General features: G+C 35.6%; 1 protein-coding gene across 7 annotated transcripts in view; it reads left to right on the top strand.

Annotated features, from left to right (window-relative positions):
• The window catches only part of MRPL1 (mitochondrial ribosomal protein L1), a 102,406-nt gene that overhangs the window by 58,253 nt on the left and 17,660 nt on the right, over positions 1–26,493 (top strand). For all 7 annotated transcript variants that reach the window (XR_009519520.1, XR_009519519.1, XM_060012303.1 and 4 more), the window contains one exon: positions 5,260–5,366. Coding sequence is in view for 5 of the 7 variants with exons in the window: in XM_060012303.1 (XP_059868286.1) it covers positions 5,260–5,366 (107 nt within the window). In the remaining 2 variants the exon portion in view is untranslated. The remainder of the gene's footprint in view (positions 1–5,259; positions 5,367–26,493) is intronic.

Below are 26,493 nucleotides of genomic sequence, written 5' to 3'. Positions count from 1 at the left end.
CCTATGAAATGAAAGAGAATATGTTGGACAGGTAGATTGATGCCATGTTGAGCAGAATCTTGAATAAGATCCTAATAAATTTGGACTTCTATTCTGTATTCAGCAGGAATCTCTTAGAAGTTTTTAAGGTGGGGGATTCTCCAGAGCTTTAATTTAGCAAGAGTTTGTAAGATGTATTGGCATGAATCAAAAGTAGATGCAGGGAGACCAGTTCAGGTGCAATTGCCAGAGACTGATAAAGGTAATGTTTAAACTAAAGTCTTCATAATGAGACTGGAGTGAAGAGGACAGATGTCAAAGATAATAGGACTTTGCACTAAGTAGTTAGGAATGGACATGTTGAGAGAGAGAAAGGGAAGAGTCAAATGATGCTGAGATTTAAACCCTGGAATCTCTCCTAATAAGTTGATGTCATTAATGGAAACAGGGAGTAGATCTGGGAAGAAAAGTAAGTTCATTTGCAGACATTGTTTCTTTTAGATGGTGCTGGATATCTGCTATAGATAGAAGTTATTTCAAATAAAATTTTATGAGGTAAAAGAGCAAGTATTTTAAAATCATTTTAGTAGATTGGTCTTCAAATTTTAACTCTAGTTGAGCTAAAAAAAATTCTTCATACATGATAACCACTAATGCTCATCTGAATTATAGATCATGTTCTATGCTGTAAGCAAATTCAAATGTACTCTTCAGTTTTGTTGTACTAGTGTTTTGTTTATTCTTGATAGCCTGCATTGAATAACACATCCTTTTGAGATATTGGACTGAGGTTTGACACTTTTTGTTAGGGATTTCCAATACAGTAGTGTGTGTTTTCATGGAAGCACACTTACATTCTTTCCTAAGTAGGACCTGAAATTGAACATTATTTTAAAAATTAAACCAGAGTTGCAGTTGAATTTGAAAATAATTCTCATATTTTTTTCTAATTAAATTCAAGCTCAACAAAGCCAAACAATATTAAATATAGTCAATTAAAACTGAAACTGAATACTGAATATATCTGTATTCAGCTTGCTCCTCGCTTTGCACGGTTAACTGGTTTTTCACAGAAATTAATTTTGTTACCTTTGCTGCTTTATCCATTCTTTGAATAACTCTTTTGGCCTCAATTCTCTTTAGCGTTGAGGTTTCTTATTACCATTTTCATTGCAAAATTTGGGACTGAAAGGTTTTCAGATAACTTACTTCTTTATTTCAGATAAGAAAAGTTTCTTTTGAAAATGTTTATTTTTACTAGTGGGCTTTGTTTCTGCTTTCATAATGAATCATAGCTTGTGTATACCATGGTCAAGTTACCTAGGTATGTTCTCTCCGCCCAGCCTCCCCAATTTGCTTAACAAATCATCTTGGAAAACCAGGCAGACCTTTCTCCTTCCCTAACTTTTTCTTTTCAGCCCCACACGATCTGCTTAACAGCACTGGCAAAACATTTGTGTTCTTTAAACATGAAGACAAATGATTAACCTGTCAAAAATGTGAAAGCAGAATACACCAGATGTGCATTAGAACAAATGAAGCTTGTATTATGCATTTTTAGAGCTTATTCAGAATCTTGTTTAGGAACATTTGATTCCCCTTACATCCAACAAAAGACGTAGGGTAAAATAGAAATTACGTTTTGAGCAAATGGATGGAATTAAAAAACAAACAAACAAGCCCCTGCAGCTGAGCTCATTAGTTTCTCATTTTATCTTGCATTTTGTTTTTCTAGTGGGAGTGGGTGTAACCAACTTGGCTGGATTGAATGTGCACATTTTGCAGCATGTTTAATGCTGCAGTTTTATTTGTTTTATTTTAATTGCTTACGTAACTATAGGCAAGTTCTCTATTTTTCCAGTGCACATTTGGCTTGTTTTCTGAGTATTTCTTTTTTATCTTATTAAAAAAACGACATTTAAAACTTGCTTTTTAAAATTTCTTGGAAGAAATTGGCCTTCATTTTGCGTGTCAACTTAGCTTTTTTTTCTCCACAATACAAATGCCCTCTGAAATTCTTTCATATCTAATATAGATACATCTTATTGATATTTTTTGATTTTCTTTATTCCTAATCTTATTTTTTAGCATTTACTAAACAAAAAATACTAGTATGAAAAATATCTTGACTTAATGGAATCAGTTTTCTATTACGCATATTAAGCCATAGTAGGTACTATGACGTATGTGGAAATAGTTGAATTCTTTTAAAGCATGCTAAGTTGTTGGCAGGTAAGGGATATAATTAGAAAACTGGACCCACTACTGTGTGTTCCTCTTAACACATAGTTCTTAGGATTGAACATCAGTGCTCCAGCTGGAGTCTTGTCAAAAGGATATTCCCGCAGACTTGTCCAAAGAGTATTCACATCTACTGGGTAGGACACGGCTTTCTGTATGGAAGTTGGTATTGTATCATATTTGAGAGTAATGGATATAAAATTATTGAAATCTAATGTAAATTATTTTTAACTCATAGATTGACATGCTGTACTTCAGAGTATTGCTTGCATTATTGAAACAATTTGATTATATAAAGAAAAATGCTAAAACACAGGGAATTTTTGCAGGGTAACCAATTTGAAATTTTTCTAAATTTCCCTCTCTCATGTGCTAGTTTAAAAACTATGTGTAAAAGACTCCAATGATGATTAGGTATGATTATAATTATTATAGATGAATTATTGATATATTACAGCTGATTCTGTTGCTCTCCTTCATTTCCCTTACTCCAGCCATAGTGGCCTCTTTGCCCTTCTTTATATGCACTAAGTGTTCTTCCTTCTCAGGTCTTTGGACTCATTGTCCCATCTGTCTGTAATGCTTTTTGCTAATTTGCCTGGCTCACATTCTTATTCAAATATCACATTAAACAGAGAGCCCTTCTGTAACCATCCTATATAAAATATCAATCTCCACTTCCCATTATCATCGGATTTCTCATTATTGTGGGTTTTTTTTGGCTGCGTTGGGTCTTCATTGCTGTGTGCAGGCTTTCTCTAGTTGCGGTGAGCGGGGACTAGTCTTCATTGAGGTGTGCAGGCTTCTCACTGTGGTGGCTTCTCTTGTTGCAGAGCACGGGCTCTAGGGCATGCGGGCTTCAGTAGTTGTGGCGCACAGGCTTAGTTGCTCTGCAGCATGTGGGATCTTCCTGGACCAGGGCTTGAACCTGTGTCCCCTGCATGGGGAGGCAGATTCTTAACCACTGTGCCACCAGGGAAGTCCCCATGTATTTTTTTGAATTATAGTTTTGTCTGGATATATGCCCAGGAGTGGGATTGCTGGATCATATGGTAATTCTATTTTTAGTTTTTTGAGGAACCTCCATACTGTTTTCCATAGTGGCTGTATATAATGAGATTTTCATATTGACTTATCATGGGAAGAGCTGCTGGAGGCACACTGAGAGTGGTGTGTCTCTAGTGGTATGTTCCTTATTGTATTTCTTACCCTTCAAATAAATCACATTTTCTAGGTACACAATTGAAATTTTTTCAGGTTAAGTTTTGGTATTGTGGAATATTAGAAGTATGTGTGCAACTAGAGATTATCATACTAAGTGAAGTAAGTCAGAAAGAGAAAGACAAATACCATATGATATCACTTATTTGTGGAATCTAAAATATGACACAAATGAACCTGTCTGTGAAACAGAAACAGAATCAGGGACATAGAGAGTAGACTGGTGGTTGCCAAGGGGGAGAGGGATGGGAGAGGGTTGGATTGGAAGTTTGGAATTAGCAGACGCAAACTGGTATATATATAATGGATAAACAACAAGGTCCTACTGTACAGCACAGGGAACTATATTCAATATCCGGTGATAAACCATAATGGAAAAGAATATATATATGTATAACTGAGTCACTTTGCTGTAGAGCAGTAGTTAACACAACATTGTAATTCAACTATACTTCAATAAAAAACAAATTTAAAAAAGTTTAAAGTAAAACTAAAAAATATATGTTATTTTATGTGTTGAATTTGAGTTAAAATGTTAATGATTAAAGATTAAGAAGGTATAGTTTATGTTTGGAGTCTCCTCCATGGTCCTTTGAAAATTCTTAGTTTTTACCTTGATTCCTTTTTTCTCCTTTCTTTAATTCAGTTGCATCTTTTTTTCCACCCTAATGGAGGACAAAGTGACATTCGAATCCAATAAAGTCTCAATTCTTAACTCTTTCTTCCTGCCAGCTTCTGTAACCATTTGTGCAGCAATGAGCTGCTTCCAGATTGTACCACTCACTGAGGTATTATTTCTACTGCTAGATCTTGCTACTTTTCTAGTTCCTTCCCTTCTTTATGGTAAGGCAGGTCAGACAAATTTCACACAAAGTAAAAAGTTCTTCAAAGATTTCAAGACTCCACTGTCAGCTTTTATCATGTGTTATTTTATAGGTTTTATTTTAATTTGTCATCAGTGTTTCTAAAGTATAAGCATCATCATTGTATATACTTATTTATTAGTTATTTATTACTGTACAACAGTATCACAAATTTAGTGGCTTAAAACAACACACATTTACTATGTCAGCTTCTGTGTGTCAGGAATATGTATACAGCTAAGCTAGGTTCTCTGCTTCAGGGTCTCATAAAGCTACAATCAAGGTGTCAGCTGGGGCTGTGATTTTATCTGAGACTTGACTGGGGAAAGTTCCCTTCCAGATTCATGTGGCTTTTTGGCAGAATCCAGTTCCTTGCAGGTTTCTGGACTGAAGATCTCAGTTTCTTGACCCATGGCTCTCCATATGCCCTCACAACATTGTAGCTTGCTTCTTCAAAGCCAGTAGGAAGAGAGACTCCCCCAAGATAGGCATTGCAGTTTTATGTAATGTAATCAGGTATGCATAATCATACTGTCTCTTGCTTAGAAGCACGTTGCAACTCTCATCCATATGCAAGGGGAAGGGGTAACACAAAGGCATGAACACCAGGAAATGGGCCCCCCTAAAGGCTCTCTGCCACAAATCATTTTTTATATCTTAACTTGGTTGAATGTTTCTCTCTCTTTTTTTTTTTTTTTCTCTTTTGCGGTACGCGGGCCTCTCACTGTTGTGGCCTCTCCCGTTGCGGAGCACAGGCTCCGGACACGCAGGCTCAGCAGTCATGGCTCACGGGCCATTCTCCCAGACCGGGGCACGAACCCGTGTCCCCCGCATCGGCAGGCGGACTCCCAACCACTGCGCCACCAGGGAAGCCCTGAATGTTTCTCTTACTCAGTAATTTTTGCTACTTGTTTAGATGTAATGGTAACTTTGGATTTTCTCCTTTTCTAACCAGATTCCATTGGCCGAGACATCCCCAAAATGCTTGAATTATTTAAAACTGGACATGAAATTAAGGTAGATGAAGAAAGGGAGAACTTTCTGGAGACCAAAATAGGAACAGTAAGTTATAGTGAAAATTATTCAGTAACCCCTTTTATTTTTTGCTTAAGTGATTCATTAATAATTTATAACATACCAGCCCTTTGAACTTGTCCTTGTCAGTAGCATTAGAAGTGGCACTAAATATATACATAGATAATTTTTTTTATGAGTTGAATTCATAAATTTTAGTGGTGCTTTAGAATTCCTTCTTTTCTAGAGTTATGTGCCACTCTCTGACATTTACTTGTACTTTGCCTTATTAGTCTATTCTATGTTATTTTTGCTAATATTTTAAGCATTTTGGGAGTTGGGTCTAGATCTTACATGTACCTTATAGAGTATTGCATAATGCTGAGTCCATAGTAAGTATTTAATGCTACTTTAATGGAATTGAGTAATTTGCTTTATTTTAATGAATTGTTTCTGATTATCCCTGCTTGTGTTTTAAAAGCTGTTTGCCCACTTATAGAAGATGCTGGAAATTAATTTCCAAAGCCATTTTTGGGATACTAATATAGCTAAATCAGATTTTCATAGGACTGTGTTTCAAAAGATATAGTTTTTTGCCAATATTTCTCAATCCTACAGAATTTCTAACGTGCCTATTTAATGTATGTAATTTTTTCCTGTGCAGTAACTATAGGAATAATAATAATATTGTTAGCCAAATTTAAACAGTGCCTACCAAGTGCTAGGTACTATTCCAGACATTTTTCATATATTCTGTCTTTTAATCCTGAACCCTATAAGAGGTAAATTATCATCTGTAATTTATAGGTGAAGGGATGGAAGCCCAAAGAGGTTAAGTAATTTTTCCAGTGTCTCACAGCTAGTATGAGGCATACTTGGTATTTACACCTTGGGAGTCTCCTCAAGAGTCCAGGCTCTTCAGCCTGTCTTGCCTCATGACTGGGGTTATTTGAAGAGCTATTATTCCTCCTCCCATCCTACTCCTGAGAGCAATTCTGCATTATAGCCCACCACTGGTAGTCCAAACTCATTGAGCTGTACCTATTGTAAATCATCAGAAATATATAAAAGGAACTTATCTAGTTTTATGGAAGGAAAACTTGCTTTAGAAAGGGGGCAAAGCAAGTTTAATCCAGTCAGGGATTGGGAAACCCCCCTTCGCCTTCATTATCATCAAAGCTTAGCTCTAATTCAGTTGGCGTTGAGCTCTGCTTGAATCTGTTGTTGGAATTTCCTTGTTCCCAAAAGGCCCTTGGCAGTGTGTCTTGTTTCTCAGGGATGGCAACATTGCAATGTGAAACACAAACAGAAAACCAAATACAAATTTTAAGAGACTATTCTAGAGCTGTAGAGACTTGGGCTTGAATACCTGTTCTGGTACTTAAGGGATGGCAGATTTTAGACAAGTTTCTTTTCTTCTTTTTTTTAAATGTTTCTTTAATTGAAGTATGGTTGATGTACAATATTGTATAAGTTACAGGTGTACAATATAGTGACTCACAATTTTTAGAAGTTATAATCCATTTATAGTTATTATAAAATGTTGTTTGTATTCCCCATGTTGTACAATATATCCTGGTAGCTTATTTTATATGTAATAATTTGTTCCTCTTAACCCCTTACTCCTATATTGCCCCTCCTCCCAAACAAGTTTCTTAATGTTGTGTGTCTCAAATTTCCTCATCTATAAAATTTATATAGTAATATCTATTTCACAATGTGGTATCAAAGATTAAATAAAATTTTAGAATGATAACACCTATTGTTACTGTTTTAGTTGGTCTGTTTAGGTCTGTAAAGTATCTTTATAAGACTCTTTCTTCCTAGATGTATCTTTTTTCTTAAGTAATGTTTTCAGTATATTGAGTAGTGTTAATAGTTTATATAGATCCTAACTCAGTATATAAGAAACAATGGCATCTCATTCATTCTTTTTAACAAATACCATAGTGATTAAGACATGGGCTCCAGACCAGACTACCTGGATCTTTTAGAGATATAATGCTTTTTCTTAATGAAAAAGAAATTAATCTGTGTGTCTCAAGAGAATCTTTTCTGAGTACTATTTAAATAGTATAGTATAGTAGGAGGTTAAGAGAATGGGTTTTAGATTCAAACGTGTGGATTCAAATCCTAGTTGCAGATTAGAACTGTGTTACCTTGCTCTCTGAGCCTCAGTTTTCCCCCATTCCCCATTTTCCCTATATGTAAAATGATGCTGATAATGATATATACTTTCTAGATTAGGAAGGAGTAGATGAGATAATGACCTAATAACTATTAAACAGAATTCTACTTCTGGCTAAGATGGAGTAACAGGGACCTGATTTACTCTCCCACCTAAAGCAATTAGCATTACCTTGATACCAAAACCAGACAAAGGAAATGACAGTCCAGCATCATTCATGAATGCAGATATTAAAATTATAAACTAAACTTTAGCAAATAGAATCCAGCAATGTGTAAAAAGAATAGCATATCATGATGAGTAGGGCTTATCCTAGGAATTCAAGGTTAGTTTAACATTCAACAATCAATCATTATAATTTACCACATTAACACACTAAAAATCAAAAGTCATGTGATCATCTCAGTAGATACAGAGAAAACATTTGACAGAATCCAACACTTGTTCCTGACTAAAATGTCTCAGAAAACTAGGAATAGAAGTTAATGTCCTCAACCAGAAAAAGGGCATCTAAGAAAAAGCAACAGCTGATATCATAGTGATGAAAGGCTGAATGCTTTCCTCCTAAGATCAGGAACAAGATAAGGATATCCACTCTCACCACTTCTGTTCAGCATTAATCTAGGGATTCTAACTGGTGTAGTCAGGCAAAAAAAAGAGGCAGCAGATTAGAAAGGAAGAAGTAAAACTCATTTTTCAAAGGATGACATCATCTAGATACTAGAACAAGGAAGTGAGTTAAGTAAGTTGAAGGATACAAGATCAATATACAGAAATCAGTTTGCTTCTATATAACAGCAATGAACATTTACAAATTAAAATTTAAAACTAAGGAATACCATTTATAGTGGTATTAAAACATATGAAATACTTAGGGATAAATCTGACAAAAGATGTGAAAGATCCATACACTGGAAACTTCAAAACATAGTGGAGAGAAATTAAATAAAGAAGATCTAAATAAATGATGGAATGAATCATGTTCAGGGATTAGTAAACTTAATATTGTTAAGGTGTCAATTATCCCCAAAGTAATGTATAGATTCAGTACATTCTCAGTCAAAATCCCATTAAGGTTTTTTGTAGAATTGACATGATTCTAAAATTCATGTGAACATACAAAGGATCTAGACTAGCCAAAACATCTTTAACAAAAGACAAAGTTGGAGGTCTATCTGATTTCAAGATTTATAAAGCTACAGGAATTAAGACAATGGGATGTTGATGTCAAAAGAGACAAAACAATCAATGGAGCAGAATAGAGTCCAAAAAAAAAAAGGACAAAACATATATGGACAACTGATTTAAAACAAGATGCAAAAGCATTTTTAATGGCGAAACAAGTCTTTTCAACAAACGACACTGGAACAATTAGATATCTGTATCTGATAAAATGAACTTTGATCCACACTTCATACCATATATAATTACCTCAAAATGTGTCAAAGACCTAAATGTAAAGCTTAAAATTATAAAACTTCTGGAAGAAAATGTTGGGTCAGGGAGTAATTTCTTAGATATGACACCAACAGCATGATCCACAAAAGAACAAATTGATAAATTGTACTTTTTAAAAATTGAAAGCTTTTTCTCTTTAAAAGATACTGTTAAGAAAATGAAAAGGTAAACTGCAGATTGGGATAAAATATTTGTAAATCATCTGTCTGATAAATCCACGATATATAAAGAACTCTTAAAACTCAACAATAAAACAATCCAGTTTTAAAAATCAAAAGATTTGAACACAACTCACTAAGGGGTGACAAACACACGGCAGACAAATGACAAACATATTGAAAGATGCTCAACATTATTGTTGTTAAGGAAATACAAATTAAAATCACAATGAGATATCATTACACATGTATTGGAATGACTAAAATTAAAAAGACTGATCATACCAACGTTGGTGAGGATGTGGAGCGACTGGAATGTTCATATGCTGCTGTGGGAATGTAAAATGATGCAACCTCTTTGGCAAACAATTTGGTAGATTAAGAAGTTTAATACCCACCTACTATATGATCCTACTACTTCACATTTAGATATTTACTCAGGAGAAGTGGAAACGTATGGTTATGCAAAGATTTGTAAACAAATGCTTATATCAGATTTATTTGTAATAGCCAAAACCCAGAAACATTTCACGTGTCCATTGACAGGTGAATGTATAAACAAACTTTGTTATGTCTATACAATTGAATATTCTTTAATACAGTAATAAAAAGAAACAATTGATGCATGCTTTAACATGAATGAATTTTTTAAAAATCATGCTGAATGAAAGAAGCCAGACAAGAAAGAGTACATACTGTGTGATTCCATTTATGTAAAATTCTGGCAAATGCAAAGTAATGTATAGTGACAGAAACTAGACTGGTAGTTGCCTTGGAGACAAGGTGGCTGGGATGGGGTGGGGGAGGAGGGATTACAAAGGAGCACAAGGAATTTGGGGGATGATTGACATGTTTGTTATCCTGACTGGTGATGGTTTGAGTGTATACATATGTCAAAACTTAATAAATTGACACTTTAAAAATGTGCAACATATCCCTTGCAATACTGTTTAGCAATAAGAAGGAACAAACTATGGATACATGCTATGATGTGGACGAACCTCAAAAACATGCTTAGTGAAAGAAAGCAGATGCAGAAACCACATTTATGTGAAATGTCCAAAAAAAGGGTGAAACTGTAAAGACAAAAAGTAGATTAGTGGTTGCCTAGGGTGAGGGGTTGGGAGGAAACAGGCATTAACAGTAAATGTGCCTCAGGGATCATCAGTTTTAAAACTGATTTATGGTGTTGGTTGATAAACGTACTAAAAAATCATTGAATTAGAAAATGGTGAATAATGTAATATGCAAAATATGCCTCTATAAAGTTATCAAGTATACCTCAATAAAGTTGTTGAAAAAGGAATAAAAATCTGTCTACAATTGTATCTAATACAATATAACTATTCCATAAAAATATTTATTTTTATAATTATCAGAGGTAACAGATTTTTTTAAAAGATTTCAAAGAAAGTAATATATCTTCCTTAAAAGTTGGCGATTTCCACGAGTGATGTTATTCTTATTACATAGTTGGAAATACTAAAGGTTTATTTTTGTTGTTGCTTTGTTTCTGTTGTTGCCACCTGTATGATACAAGGATTTGATTTAGAATGAGTGTGCAGATGAAGGGGCACTGACAGCATTACATGCCCATTCAGGGTCCGCCTCATTTTGGATAAAAGGGGGCTATCCAGAGCAGGGTCAACAAACGATGTTCGGCCATGGGCCAAATCCAGTTGTGGCCTGTTTTTTTTTTATAACCTGTGAACTAAGAATGTCTTTACAGTTTTAAATGGTTTTAAAAAGCAAGCAAAACAAAGAATTTGCAGAGATTATATGTGGCCTACGAAGCTTAAAATATTTACTGTCTGGATCTTTAGAGAAAAGTTTTGCTGACTCCTAATCTAGAAAGATGTTTTGAGGGAGAGTGAAATGTATTAGTTTTGTGTTTTTATTTGCCTGTATGGGAGAGACTATCTTACTTTAGTTAAATCACCTAGAATTCCCTTGTTATAATTCTGTACTGCCACATTGCTTCAGGATCCAGTTCTAATACTGCTGTAATGTGAAATTGCTCTTGAGTAGTTTAAGCTGGTTTTTCTTCTGTATCAAAGTGATAAATACAATCAGTTGAATGATCTTTCTTAATTATCTGACTTGAGGATTAGCATCTTGGGTATTAGAACTCAACCAATAATGCCTTTGTATATCAGAACTCAACCACTAATGCCTTTGTATATCAGAACTTCACTAATGCTCTTATAGCCAGCCAGTATCTAACATTTGTCCGCATTACTTGCAGGTAAATTAGTTTCCTTCTTAATCTTTCCTACCATTTGTACCTATAGTTTACATATTCATGAAATTGTTTATGTCTGCACGCACTATCAGATAAAATACTCATATCAGTGAAAATGTCATTCAGATGATATATTGAACATCATGCTGACAGAACAGACTATTGTTGGAATATTTTATTTTTCAGTCTCTTATATTGCTGTTATGTAATCATCATTTATTTTCTCTCTTGGCATGAAGAATAAATTGGTTGGGATAAAAGTGAGTTGCTAGGTGATCAGATTCAAGGGAAATGTCTTAAAGCATAAAACTAAAAATAAAGTTTACAGGGGAGAAAAAGCACATTTCTTCAACTGGACCTTAAGTTTTTTAAAAATTTAAATTATGACTCTTTCCACGAAATAGAAATGAAACTAAGGCAGATTCTCAAAAAATGAAATTGAGACATAATATGTCTCAGTATATATATTCTAAATGGCAGTTTAATTTCAGGTAGTAATTAGATAATTTACAAATGATTAATCTGAGTTTAATATTTAGAAAACAATATCATAGTAATAATTCTGCTGCCCAGGTAAACCTGTTGACATTTTAAAATTTTCAAATTAAAGTATTCACTTGGTTAAATTAAAGCGGTTTACAAAACTGTATAAAGGAACACTAAATCCCATCTGTCTGCAATTGTTTTCTTATGGAACTCCTATTAATAGTTTTATCTTGTGCTTCCAGAAATGTTACAGCCTAAACACCCTTGTAAAAATATATATTATATATGGTGAATCAGTATTTTATTTTATAAAAATTTAATTTACACTAAACTTTTCAAACAGTCCTTAAAAGTAATATTGAAAGCGAAAATTTTCATTCCTGGGATTTCACAAATGAGAGTCAGAGTTAAAAATCTTGTCCTTTATTCATTATAAGAATGTTTAGTCAGGTGTATATTTTGACATTACACAAAAAAACTAAACAGTGTCCAGATATTATAGCAGAAACCTGCCAGAATAAAGACTTTGAAGTAATTTTCAAAGGGTGTCTGTTAGTATTTTATAACATACCACAAATCCATTTTATGTCAGCTATGAGGCTCTCAGAAACATGCTTTGTTTTTTCTCAGTGATAGATTGCTTGTTTGATTTAAGAATCTTGGCCTCCAGCCTGCTTTTCCAGATCACTTGTAAGTGTAATTGTAAGCGAGTAAGATTGGTTTTCTTAACTTGTCCTTTATTATAAGGTAAAAGTTCTTTCCAAGTTTCTATTAATGTTGACTTTCCCATTTTACAGAGGCACACATAATATCATTATATTTGTCAAAAACTAAAATGTTCTCTCTCTCCCCCTTCTTTCACTTTTGTTAATATTGACTGCTTCACATTGTTTTGTTTTGTTTTGTTTTTGTTTTGCGGTACGCGAGCCTCTCACTGTTGTGGCCTCTCCCGTTGCGGAGCAGAGGCTCCGGACGCACAGGCTCAGCGGCCATGGCTCACGGGCCCAGCCGCTCTGCGGCATGTGGTATCTTCCCGGACCGGGGCACGAACTCGTGTCCCCTGCATCAGCAGGCGGACTCTCAACCACTGCGCCACCAGGGAAGCCCTGCTTCACATATTTTAAAATCAAAGGTGATAGTGTTGTTAGGTTTCATTTGCTGAGAGTGGTGGAGATCAAGAGATAGAACTTTTCACTAGGAAAAAAAATTCTACAGCTGTAAAATACGGTACATTAGGACTTGTAGTAGGGAGCATTTATCAAGAAGAAAGGACATGAACTGTAGTTTAAAGGAAGATTTGGAATGTGCCTATTTGATGTATTTAACCTATCATAGTATTTCTTACCATAATAAATTATGACTCTCATGGCCTATTATATATACTCCTAAAAGAGCCTGTAAAATTTGACCCATGTTTCTGTATATATGTTTTCAAGTAGCAGCTAACTTTTATGTCTGAATCCAGTTCAATAGAATCTCACATATGTAGAAATAGTTACTGTAGTTTTCATGGGTTTTAGACTTTGATTTTCAAATCAAGTCTAACCTAGAAATCTTCTGGGATTAATAAAGTTAGATAAAGTTTGAGGATAAAAATGTAGATTTGTGTTATAATGCACAATGGACCTTTTAAAGGGTGCAGTGTACTATAAAATCTACTCAGTTTCAGATCATTTTTTGTAGTTTTGGCCCCTTTATAAGTGCTTTGGTGTCAGCACAGAAACTTAGTGGGATTTTCCACACTTTCAAAAGAATGTTTAGTGAGGACCTGCTATATTTCCAATCAACCTTTTTTTTTTATTGAAGCTGATATTTATGCAGATATTTGAGTTAGAATATGATTGAAATCCACATAAAGCCATCTAGGGAAATATTACTTCACATTTCACTTTATAGAACATTAAAAATGAATAAGTACAAAGAAGAATGACTTCTGCATACCAGCTTTTATATTTACACAATTAAAACATCTACATATTTTTATTCTTAAATGCTTACAAAATCTCTATAGGATCATGTCCAATCAACTTTTTCTGTTTAATTTTTCACTTCAAAGTAATTCAAGTATACATGTACATGTATACTTTTAAAGTATACATGTATATTTTATACTTTTTAAAGCTTACATGTAAGCTTTTAAAAATGACTTTTCACTGTAATATTTTCTGAAACACCATAAAATCAGGAATCTTGATGATCTATCTTCATTTTACCTTAGAGCATTGGGGACTCCTTGGTTCATAGCACTTTAGAAAAGAAAATCTAAAGAGAAATTAAATCATATTCATAACATTTTAGGTAAGAAAATAATGAAACATTACATATTTTCTTGGAATTTATTGCTTAATAAAGCTTAGTTAAGCTCTTACTTGAAAGAGCTTAAGCTCTTATTTTTAAATACCCTCAATGTCAGCATATCTTTTTCCTCAGTTTTTTATTTTGCAAAATTTTAAATGAATGGAAAGGTTGAAAGAATAGTATAACAAACACCTATATACTCATCACCTAGATTCACCAATTTTGTCACATTTGCTTAGAAAAACTAGGATAAGTAGTTTGCTTAGAGAAAATAGTAGATATTCTTTTATATTTTCTAAACCACTTAAAATTAAGTTGCAGACATCATAACACTTCATTCATCATAACACTTTTATTTGCATATAAAATACGCAAATATTTTATATGCATAATTTATATGTATAGCCTAAGAATAGGACATTCTTCTGTATATGTTTTTTTTAATTTATTTTATTGAAGAATAGTTGATTTACAATGTGTTAATTTCTACTGTACAGCAAAGTGATTCCGTTATACATATATATACATTCTTTTTCCTATTCTTTTCCATTATGGTTTATTGCAGGATATTGAATATAGTTCCCTCTGCTATCCTGTGTATGTTTTTTAAAGTACTTTTGTTTTTTAGTGTAGTTTGTAGAATTTATTGCTATTTTTTTCTATTTATAAATTATTGATTTGCTTTTTCTTTATTATATTATCTTGAGATTTGTTTTGTTTTATAATTTTCTAAGTTTTATATGAGGTTTGTGAGCGTTTTTTTTTCTTAATAAGAGTTTAAATTTGTGAATTTGCCTCTAATTACATGTTTGATATTTAGTTTTCTTGTCATTGTTTTCTAAATAATCTGCCGTGGGACTTTTTAGTCTTATTTGGGAGAGTATTTTAAAATTTTGGAACCTTTTTTGACTTTTAAAATTTTTACTATATTCTAGTTTGACTGCCTTATGGTTGAAGACTGCATCCTTTTTAGTTTCTACTTTTAAAAAATTCCTCAAGACTTTCCTTGTGGCCCATAGTATAAGATTAATATTCTTTTTCCAAGTATCACATGGACACTTGAAAATAACATGTGCTCTGATGCTTCCAGGTAAAGATGGATTGAATGCATACCACAGTAGTAACTGATTAGAAAATGTCAAATCTTAAGTCAGCAATGGAGAAAGCCAAAATATTAATATAATTTAAATTTCAGGATCTTTAAAAAGGCTAGGATCTGGCTCTAGATATCTCTGGAACTGAGTGTTAATGGTATGTGTGGGGATGGGGCAAGAACCTTCTGAAATAGGATTAGTTGAAAACTCTTGAAGAGTTTTACATATTTCATGACTCTGGGTAACTGCCCTTTCCCATGCTAGCAGATGGTGGGAAAGATTAAAACAAAGGTCTCTTACTGGGGGAGATCAGGAGTTGAGAAAATTGAAAACAGGGAGATTAAGTGAATATATGTATATGGAATGTTGAGAAATCCTTCCCTCCTCCCCACCCAGTCCTCTTCCCTTACCTTGCTCTCAGAATTCTGGCCACCAATCTAGGCAGGAGATTAGATGAGGATTAATTCAAGAATAATTATAATAGGCTTTTGAGCAGCTTTGTAATATTTTCCTTACCATTTGAACATTCATGGTGGTTTTACTTTTTCAGTCTCTGGATGAAGAAGTAGTTCATTTCTGGTACTTTGATGAAAATTGACATGATTTAAAAATAATTGTTATTATTTGTAGGGGTTTTTTTTAATGTAGTTTTTTTTTTTTTCCCGGTACGCGGGCCTCTCACTGTTGTGGCCTCTTCCGTTGCGGAGCACAGGCTCCGGACGCGCAGGCTCAGCGGCCATGGCTCACGGGCCCAGCCGCTCCGCGGCATGTGGGATCTTCCCGGACCGGAGCACGAACCCATGTCCCCTGCATCGGCAGGTGGACTCTCAACCACTGCGCCACCAGGGAAGCCCTATTTTTTCCTTCTTTTAATAGCTCTCTGAAGTTTTTCTTTTCTATTTTCTTTTTTTTTTTCTCTTCTCTACTCTTCCCTACCTCCTTGTTCATCCACCTATATGTTGGAAAGACATGAAAAATAGAATTAAATTTATGGGAAAATTAATGTGAATTAGTTGAAAGTGAATACCACACACTAGTTTTTCAATGAAATACAACTAACTTTGATAACATAGAGTATCTAATCCAAAAATGTTGCTTGATAGATGCTGCCTCGTTAATTATGCTATGTAATTAACAAATCAATGGTTTATATTAAAGAGTGTTTTTAATGTAAATGTTCCCTAAAGATGTTTAAATATTTTCCTGTAATCTCAATTCATATTCATTATATCACATTCATTACATCATATTCATTACATTCACATTCATTACATATTTGAATGTAATGAATTCATTTGAATGTAATGAATTAAAACATATTTGACAGTCTTTGAATTATTACTAATTCCAAATTAGTGGCGTCAGTAAGTTTATTTGGAAACATTGATTCCTCCTGTGAGTGGAGTCCTACTTTTCCTATTTATTTTCTTATGTCACAAGACAGATTCCTACTAGTATCCTGTGAAATCAACTTAAGTAAATAAAAGAGTAAAGTATTCTAAAGAAACTATACTTTCAAAATATGTATGCCACTTGTTCTGTTTTAATTTAGAAACTACTGCTATTTCTTTTAATTTATTAATATTGAATTAGAACATAAATTCTTAAATAATTTGGATTGAGGAAGACTTCTAAAAACTTCATTAAATATAATTGAAATTTTGAAGAACATCTTTTAAATGTAATATAATAGCCTAGCTTTGACATGAATGGTTATCATAGCATTAAAGGAAAAACAACTGGAACCCTTTTACAATCATGTAAATATCCAGATTTTGAAGACTTGTAAATAATAATGCTATTGGCAAATCAAACCATTTTCTTAAAAGAAAAAAAAAAAAACAGGATAGGACATCTCAGATTTCTGTTTATAATAAATCATGCCAAGACCTGATTTAATTAGTGTTTCTTGTCTGGGTTTCAAATATACTTGGATCTTTGACATACTTAATATAAAGGCAGTGTCTTTGATGTGCTTTTCCCCCCTCTTTTTAAAGTTGTAGACATGGTCCATTCATAGGTGTGTATCACTATGTTTTGCTTGTGTAATAGTGAATTGTTTTGTGGCAAGAATATTGTCAACTTGCCAGCTGATAAAAGGTGATGTATATGGTAACAAAAATAAACAAGTTCAGGGCAAGGGAATATAAACATAGTAAAATCTTTTGTTGAAATCAGAGCCTTCAATTTTAGCGAACATGTTAGAACAGGAAAAGTGAACGTGTCGGAGTTCAGTTAAACCAGTTGTGAGTAGTGTAGAGCGTGGAAAATGAAGCCTTATTTTGAAGCATCTAGATCCACAAGTTGAGAAAGTGGCAAGCAAGGAGTATTGCTTAAATCAATTAGATACAAACAATAGTTGGATACAAGGAGGCAGCTCATTGGTTCATGGCTCATTGCCACTTCCCCTCCTTTTTCCTCCATTTCTTCCAGTTGATGATTAACTTTTCTTTCATTGCATTATTTTTGGTATATTGCAGTGTACTGTGTCATAGATAAGGAAATTTAAAGGTGGAAAATAAACTGTAGAATATAAAAGTCAAATTCTGTACTTTTTAGTTCTCAATAAAAATAAAGGAGTTAGACTGGCAGTAGATCTTAGATTTCTAAAAGTATGGGGCTAAGAAAGAGGAGAAAATAATGTTTATCCTGGACCCAGTATGTGCCAGCATTTTGCTTGATGCTTTATTGTGAGAGATGTATATTTATTTAACTGGGATGAATAGTCTTTGTAGTATTTTAGGGTATATCCATTGTATGGATTTTTATCAGTGTTCTTACCAGTAGTCATATTAGAATTAAAAATAGTTTATTATCATTTTTAGTTTTCTTATCTATACTGTCATGAAATCAGATGATAATTTCCCAGAACTTCAATCAGATATAAATAATAGCATAAGAAAAACCATACCATTTGAGAGAAGCAGCTAACTTTGCTTTTTAATTCATTGCAGTAACTCAACAATATAGTGATCATTGATCAATAGAATAACACATGATGAAAAATATGTGACATAACTTGCAGTAGGGAAGTAAACTGACTTGCTTTCCTTTGTTTGCCAACCCATTTGTTAATAAGCAATTGTCAGTACACTGCACACACAGCTTTCTTTTGTTAGCTTTATTTCAAAAAGCAGTGAAAAGTATGATAGCTTTTACTGAATTCTGTCTTTATCCAAATCCTTGTAGAAGAAATTGAATGGATCTGAAAGATAATTCCCTGCGATTTTCATTAGTGTTACTTCTAAACAAATAATAGCATTTAGTAATATAGTATTTACAGTAAACAATAAAACATCTATAAGATCCTATTATGAATTATTAAATATATTAAATGTAACACAGAATTACGGATTTTTCAGACAACTTTATCATGAGCAATGATGAAGGCTGCTTTTGCCTTACAGCACCCATAGATTTTGGTAAAGATATTGATTTGTTAAAGTGATGTAAAGCATAAATCATACTACAACTTGTCTTTGCATGAATTTTTGTATACTTGGAGATAAATAATGTATTCTAATACAGGAGTTGGAAAACAATGGCTCTGTGGTCTGTTTTTGTACCACCTGTGAGCTTAGAATGGTCTTTTAAGAGGTTGTATAAAAAAAGAATATGCAGCAGAAATCATATGTGACCCTCCAAGCCTAAAATATTTACTCTTTGGTCCTTTACAGAAAAAGTTTGCCAACCCTAAAATATAAACATATAAAACCTAAGCCTGAGAAGTTCTGGTTCCAAGTGAGATGGTGTAATAATCACGTGACACCCTCTCTCTCTCAGTGAGTGCACCTATTATAAACCTGGACAGAAGGCATGGAGCAGCTATTTGAAGACTCTGAAAAGTCAATAGTAGCAGGTGAATTAGGGAAGACCAGAATTTAAAGTACCACCAAACTGGCGGTGAGTTTGCCATTTTTCCTTTTGTGTTGTCACATGGCCTGGTCTCAACATAGCCTGAAACTGGGAAGCAGACATCAATGCAGGCAGAGAGCCCCAGGAGAGCTCTAGGAAAAGCCCTCTACCTCAGGCTTGGGAAATAGAGATCATGGCTCCTAACAGTGACAGTGGGTGCAGAGGAAGACACAGGTATCTAAAATTGAGAAATGGGGTTGCCTCACTTTCTGATTGGAGGATCTATGGTCTCAAGAGGTAGGGGCATGCACCCTTTTCTTATCTTCTCTGTCTTCCTGCCAGTTGGCCCCCACTGCCAAAACAGTTGGAGGAAGTAAGAGGCAAAATGTAAATAAAACCTCAGCTTTCTGGGCAGAGTGCTGAAAAGGAGAGCCTCAGGGAACCAGAAAGTACTGGGGATATCAAGGGGCGGGGTACTTAGGAAAGGGATCTCATAAAAATTATGTGTTAACTTCTGGAGCTGAAATTAATGGAGGTGACAGAGGAAAGAGTCAAAGAACTTGAAGGTAGATCATAAAAATTATTCAATCTAAAAAACAGAGATGAAAGATAGGAAAAAAAAAAAAAGACCATCAAGGCCCTATGGGACGATAACAAAGATCTAACTTTCATATCGGTGTCTCAAAAGGAAAGGAGGAAATATTGTGCAGAAAATTACTTTTTAAAAAAATGGCAAGATTATGGAGAAACTCTCATACATTGATGGTTGGAATACAAAATAATACAGCCGCTCTAGAAAACAGTTTGATAATGTCTTGTAAAGCTAAATATACGTTTACTGTAAGGTCCACCAGTTCCATTCCCATAGAGTTGAAACATTTGTGGTGAAATCAAAACTTAACGTTCACACAAGTATCTGAACACAAATATTTATAGGAACTGTAGTGATAATCATCAAAAGATGGAAAAATCTCAATTATCCTTCTATGTGTGAATGGATTAAAAAAAAATGTGGTACATCCGTATAATGGAGTATGACTCAGTGATAAAAAAAGGTATGAACTATTGATAGACACAACAATTTAGGTCAGTCCCAAAAGGTTACATACTGTAACCTGAGTGAAAGTAGTCTCAAAAGGTTACATACTGACACCAAAAGCACAGGTAACAAAAGAGATAAATTGTATTTTATCAAAACAAGACTTTTGTGCATCAGAGGACACTATCAACAGAATGATATGGCGAGCCACTGAATGGCAGAAAATATCTGCAAACTATATATATACCTGATAAGAGACTTGTATCTAAAATATATAAAGTACTCTTATAACTCAATAATAAAAAGATAAAGTGAGCAAAGTATCTGAACACACATTTCTCCAAATAAGATATACAAATAGCCAATAAACACATGAAAAGATGCTCAGCATCATTAGCCATCAGGAAAACGCAAATTAAAACCAAATGAGATACTGCACTACACCTACTGAAATGGCTGTTACCAAAAGAACACACATTAGTGTTGGCGAGAATGGGGAGCATTGCTGGTGGGGATGTGAAGTGGTGCAGCTGCTGTGGAAGATGGTGTGGCGGTTCCTCAAAAAGTTAAACAGAATTACCATAAGATCCATCAATTCCACTTATAGATATATACCCCAAAGAATTGAAAGCAGGGACTCAGAGAGGTATATGTATACCCATGTTCATAGCAGCATTGTTCACAATAGCCAAAAGGTGGAAGCAACCCAAGTGTCCATCTAAGGCTGGACGGATAAACAAAATGCATATGTACATACAGTAGAATATTATTCAGCCTTAAAAAGGCAGGAAATTCTGACACTTGCTACAACGTGGATGAGACTTAGAGACATCATGCTAAATGAAATAAGCCAGTTACAAAAGGACAAATATATGATTCCACCAAATATTTGTCCCAAAGGACAAATATTATATGATTCCAAATGTGATATGAGGTACCTAGAGCAGTTAAATTCATAGAAACAGAAAGTAGAATGGTAGTTGTCAGGGGCTGGGGGTTGAAGGGAATGGGGAGTTAGTGTTTAATGGGTACAGACTTTTAGATGCAGGAGGTAGGGTTCTAGAGATAGATGGTGGTCAGAGTTGTACAACAATGTGAATTATGGAGGAAAGAAAATGAAGGTTACATGTAATTATTCCATCTGTATGACTTTTTTTTTTTTTTTTTTGCGGAACGCGGGCCTCTCACTGTTATGGCCTCTCCCGTTGCGGAGCACAGGCTCCACACGCGCAGGCTCAGCGGCCATGGCTCACGGGCCCAGCCGCTCTGCGGCATGTGGGATCTTCCCGGACCGGGGTACGAGCCTGCGTCCCCTGCATCGGCAGGCGGACTCCCAACCACTACGCCACCAGGGAAGCCCTGTATGACATTTTTAAAGAGATGAAAAGTTGCCAGGGATTAGGAGTGGCTAAGAGAGGCCACATCAGGGATGAGGAAGGAGTTTTTGGGTTCTGTGTCCAGTACTGTGGTAGTAGTTACTCAAATATATGCAGGAGTTAAAATTTATAGAACTGTACACCCCCAAAAAGGTTACTTTTACTGCCTTTCAATTCAAAAAATATAATTAAATATATACATAAGTCTGTAACAACATAATTAGCTGTTAGGACCCATGGTGGTGGGGGGATGTGGAGGTCTGGGTCTATCCCTCCGTACCAAAAGTGAGAATGGTTTTTATTTTGTTTCAGCGAAACGTGAAGAAATAAAGTATGCCTTGTCATTTATAGCATCTTTTTTTTTTTTTTGCGATACGCGGGCCTTTCAGTGCTGTGGCCTCTCCTGTTGCGGAGCACAGGCTCCGGACGCGCAGGCTCAGCGGCCATGGCTCACGGGCCCAGCCGCTCTGCGGCATGTGGGATCTTCCCGGACCGGGGCACGTGTGCCACCGTGTCCCCTGTATCGGCAGGCGGACTCTCAACCACTGCGCCACCAGGGAAGCCCCATTTATAGCATCTTAAAGGACTGGTTTTATAGTTTAAAATGCTAAACTAAAACTAGTTTTTTTTTTAATCAACAGGTGATAACATGCACATAATAATAATATTTGAAAAATACTGAATAGCATAAATAAGAATATAAACGTTATTTTAAAATTGCAATTGGTAACATTTTAGTGCTTTTCACTACTGTTCTTTCTCTATGCATGCATTTGTGTGTGTGTGTGTAGCAGAGCAGAAACCTTATTCAGAAACCTTGATGAAGGAATGGAAAAGGGAAGCCTCGAGCCCTAAAAACACCTTCTCCTTGAGGGGAGGGGAGTAAATGAATTTTAAGGGGTAGGAGGCAGGCATATCATCAGGGCTCTAGGAAAGGGGAGGAGATTTCCAAGGCACTATGCATTTATTTTTTATGTAATTGCTGTCATACTATATATTGAGTTTTCTATTCTCTTTTCCTTAAATACTCTATCTTGAATATTCTCCAAAATCATTAAAATTCTTACAGAGTATTATTTTCATAGCTGTATTGTGGATATATCTTAATTTATTCAATTTTACTCCTTTTCTTGGGCATTTAGGTTGTTTCCAGTATCACTCATTATTACAACCATGATTCCTTTGAACATAAATTCTCATGTGCACAGAATGCAGTCTGTGTGTAAATGTACAGCTCTGTTGAAAAGTCTGAATTTAATGGAGTACAAACATGAAACAGTCTTCTCCATCCCCCGATTCCAAGTGTGCCATGTACAATTTTTCTTCTCTGTTATGCACAGGCATGTTAGGTGACAGGCATGATTCTAGTGGCTCTCAGTAATTAAAAGTGCAGTGAGATTCAGTTCAAAAATGTGATCTGCTATCCAGAGATTTTCCTTGTTCAATTTGGAACCAGGCTTTTATAGCTCGTGATCTGAAGCAGGGAGGGCTTAGTAAAATTTCACTCATACCTTCTCCCACTCTAGACTGTAGAGTGCTGCAGCGACTTGATTCAGTTCTAAATACCTCACCCTACTCCCTGTTCCAGGCCTAACTCTTCTGTGGTAGAGGCTTAACAAAGGGAATAAGGGAGAAGTGGCAACTTCCCCGTCTTATCTGCCTGTATTTGTGGTCCCTACTTTGGTTGTTGCCACTTCTCTGGCCAGTGACCAGCTCTTACTTATTTGATGTCCTTCAAGCATATGTTCAGCAAACTAGTATATTCTTCTGGCAGTGCCCCCAGTCTCTACACAAGAGCCTCTTGGAGCCTTGCCTCTTGGCCTGCTTCTCCTTAGCGTGGTTGTTGATTATCGTGAGAACTTTTCAGCCTTAATTGTTGGCGTCTTTCTTTAAAATATAGGGCACGCAGTACATGCCTTTTTTGCTTTCAGATTTAGGCCCTGGTCATCAGTCCTGAAGAAACTTCCAGAAAGGCCCCATGCAACATCTTGTTTCAAGTGCATATATAGAATATACGGCAGTTGTTGAAACAGTTGCTAAGCATTTTTCCTACTTTTATTTTAAATGGCAATGCAATTCTTAGCTTGACAAAACATTTTTTTGCCTCGTCTGCATAATAGATGCATTGTACGATACCAAAAGTCTATCAGCACCCAACAAAGCTTTCTGTTAAACACAACAAAACAAAAATCTTTTCTGCTTTAGCAAAAAGTAATGGTTTCTTTTGCCCATTCACTTTCTCAGACATCCTTTGGTCTATCTTCCACAACAGAGGTCTGCAAACTGTGGCCTGTGGGCCACTTCCAGCTCTCCAGCTGTTTTTGTAAGTAAAGTTTTCTTGAAGCACAGCTGTGGTCATTTGTTTATGTATTGTCTGTGATGACTTTTGCACCACAACAGCAGAACTGAGTATTTGCGACAGAAACCGTTAGGCCTGCAAAGCCCAAAGTATTTACTGTCTGACCATTTACAGAGAAAGTTTGCCAACTCCTGTTTTACACCCTTCCTCTAAAATTCTTTCCAAAACGTAAACCAGAAATACCATTTGTCTGCTTAAAAACATTAAGTAGCTTCTCACTGTTGACAGAATATATTCTAAAATCTTTAGCTTTACATTCAAATCTTTTTATAATTTAGTGTCAAATCACTATGTCAAGTTCAAATTCAGGATTTCCTGTTATTTTCAGTGATGCAGCTTGAAGTCTAGAGTTACAAATTGGCAGCTTACAGGCTGAGTTTGGCCCCCAGACTTGTTTTGTTTTATTGATTCAGCATTTAAAAACTAGATAATGTCACATAGAAATCCAGGTTTCTAGTTGTTCTTCACCAGTCAAGAGTTCTGGTAAACCAGCCTCAGAGCCCTCAGTGTAACATTCTGTTAGCACTCAGTGGCTGCTGCCTCTTCCCTGTGGAGCAGTGCTCTCCACCTATGCACAGCCTGTGCCCCGTGGGTCCTGTATGCATATGCACTCAAACCCAGTCCTCTTCAATCATGCATGTTACCTGCTGTGGCCACTGTAGCCATTTGAGTTTGCAACCCTGGGCCTAGATATAGTGAGCTGCCTTCTGGTCACCTGATCCACCTGTTCTCACATTACCTCTTGCTGCTCCATCTGCCTAGAAGATCCTCTTTGTCCTTCAGAATTCTTCATCCTTTAAGACTCATTTAAAATATAACCTTTGTGAAGCCTTCTCTGCCAAAGGCAGTCACTTCTTCCTCTCTACCCTTGTGGCACTTTGTTCATTTGATTAGAGTAGCACCTGTCATGTTGTATTTTAGTGACCAGATGGTGAGCTCCTTGACGTTAAGGTTTGTATCTTACTCATCTTTCTGTTCCTAGTCCCCAGCATGTTGCCCAACAAAGAGTGAAGGCCAAGTAAATGTTGCTGAATTGTACGCCGTTAACATCTAAAAACTGGGAAGGTAGGAAAGGATTCATTAGGTGCAAAGAAAAATTCATATTTTTCCCACTTAAATGTATATTCTTTCCCTTTCAGTATTTCACTTAGTTTCCTCTTTTTCTCCCCTTAGTTTATTACCAACTCATTTGTGTTTCCCAGACAACTGACACTTTAATTTTCATTAAGGATTACCAACACTTACTAGCTGTGTCCAGGGTTACAAGCTAATAAATGGTGGAAATGGGGTTCAAAGTCACATTTCTCTGCCTTTAGAGCTCATGCACATAGCTGCTGAGCCACTCCTTATCATGTGCGTGCTTTTGAATAAGTTACAAAGTTTTCTAAGTCTCAGTTTCTAATTGTAAAAGAGGAATGATAGGGCTTCCCTGGTGGCGCAGTGGTTGTGAGTCTGCCTGCCGATGCAGGGGACACAGGTTCGTGCCCTGGTCTGGGAAGATCCTGCATGCTGTGGAGCGGTTAGGCCCGTGAGCCATGGCTGCTGAGCCTGCGCGTCTGGAGCCTGTGCTCCGCAACGGGAAAGGCCACAACAGTGAGAGGCCCGCGTACTGCAAAAAAAAAAAAAAAAAAAAAAAGAGGAATGATAATGGTTCCCATCTTTTAGGATACGTGGGAGAAATGAATGAGAATATCTATGTAATGCTTAGAACAGAGTTTGTCTTAGAGTAAGCACCCAATAAATAGAGCTGCTCTAGTATTATTATTACTATTATTATTACTACTGCCACTGCTGCTGCTACTACTTCTACTACTACTGTTACTTAATGTATAGGAGATACACAGACTGTCTTGTCTTCCTTTTCTTGGTTTAGACTTTCAGGAGTCAAGGGAATTGAGTGTTGGCCCACCTGCAGAAACCATTGCCAGGCTACCCTATTTGTAACCCTAGAACATTGCACTTGGAAGGGGTTTTGGAAGTCAGGTGTTCTAACAAGTGCTTATCCAAAGCAGCAGTCCTCTCTGCAGTTCCCAGCTAGAGATGATCAGTCATCTAGAGGCTGTTACAACATTTACAGCGACAGAAGCTGGCCACTTTAGGTGGAAAATATGATTGTTTAAAAACTATGCACACACACTTTGCTTTTTCTTTTTCTTTTTGTCCTCTGTAAAATGTAGAAAATTAAGTTGAATCCTTTTTCCATACTGTTGTCCTTAGTCCTTCAAAGTATTTGAGCCAAATTAAACAGCGACACTGGTGGTTTTCAGAGTGTAGCCCTTTTAACTTGAGCCCCTTTCCTCAGGAGCCTTTCTTCTCTCTTCCCCTTTCTTTTATTCAAAGAATCCTCGAAGACCCTAAAAGCATAGGCTAAAATTTTTGTGTGCCTGTGTGCATTTTTCTGGTGCAAGTTTTGATAACCCGAAAAAAGTTTAGGAATCACTGTCTTAGACACTCTCATGACTATAGTTTATCCTGCATATGTCTGCATCTCAAAGGGACAAACAATGGTTAAGGACCACAGTTTTTTAGTTTTCTCATAATGGTAGAGAGTGATTGAAAACAAAGGTTAGGAATTGCATAGAAAGAGGAAAATCTGAGAGTTAAAGCAAAGAGGTATAGTTC

This window comes from Delphinus delphis, chromosome 5, assembly GCF_949987515.2.
Source record: "Delphinus delphis chromosome 5, mDelDel1.2, whole genome shotgun sequence".
In the NCBI taxonomy this organism is placed as follows: Eukaryota; Metazoa; Chordata; class Mammalia; order Artiodactyla; family Delphinidae; genus Delphinus; species Delphinus delphis.
The sequence above is the reverse complement of the archived record's forward strand: the minus strand, read 5'-3'. Positions and strand labels throughout refer to the sequence as shown.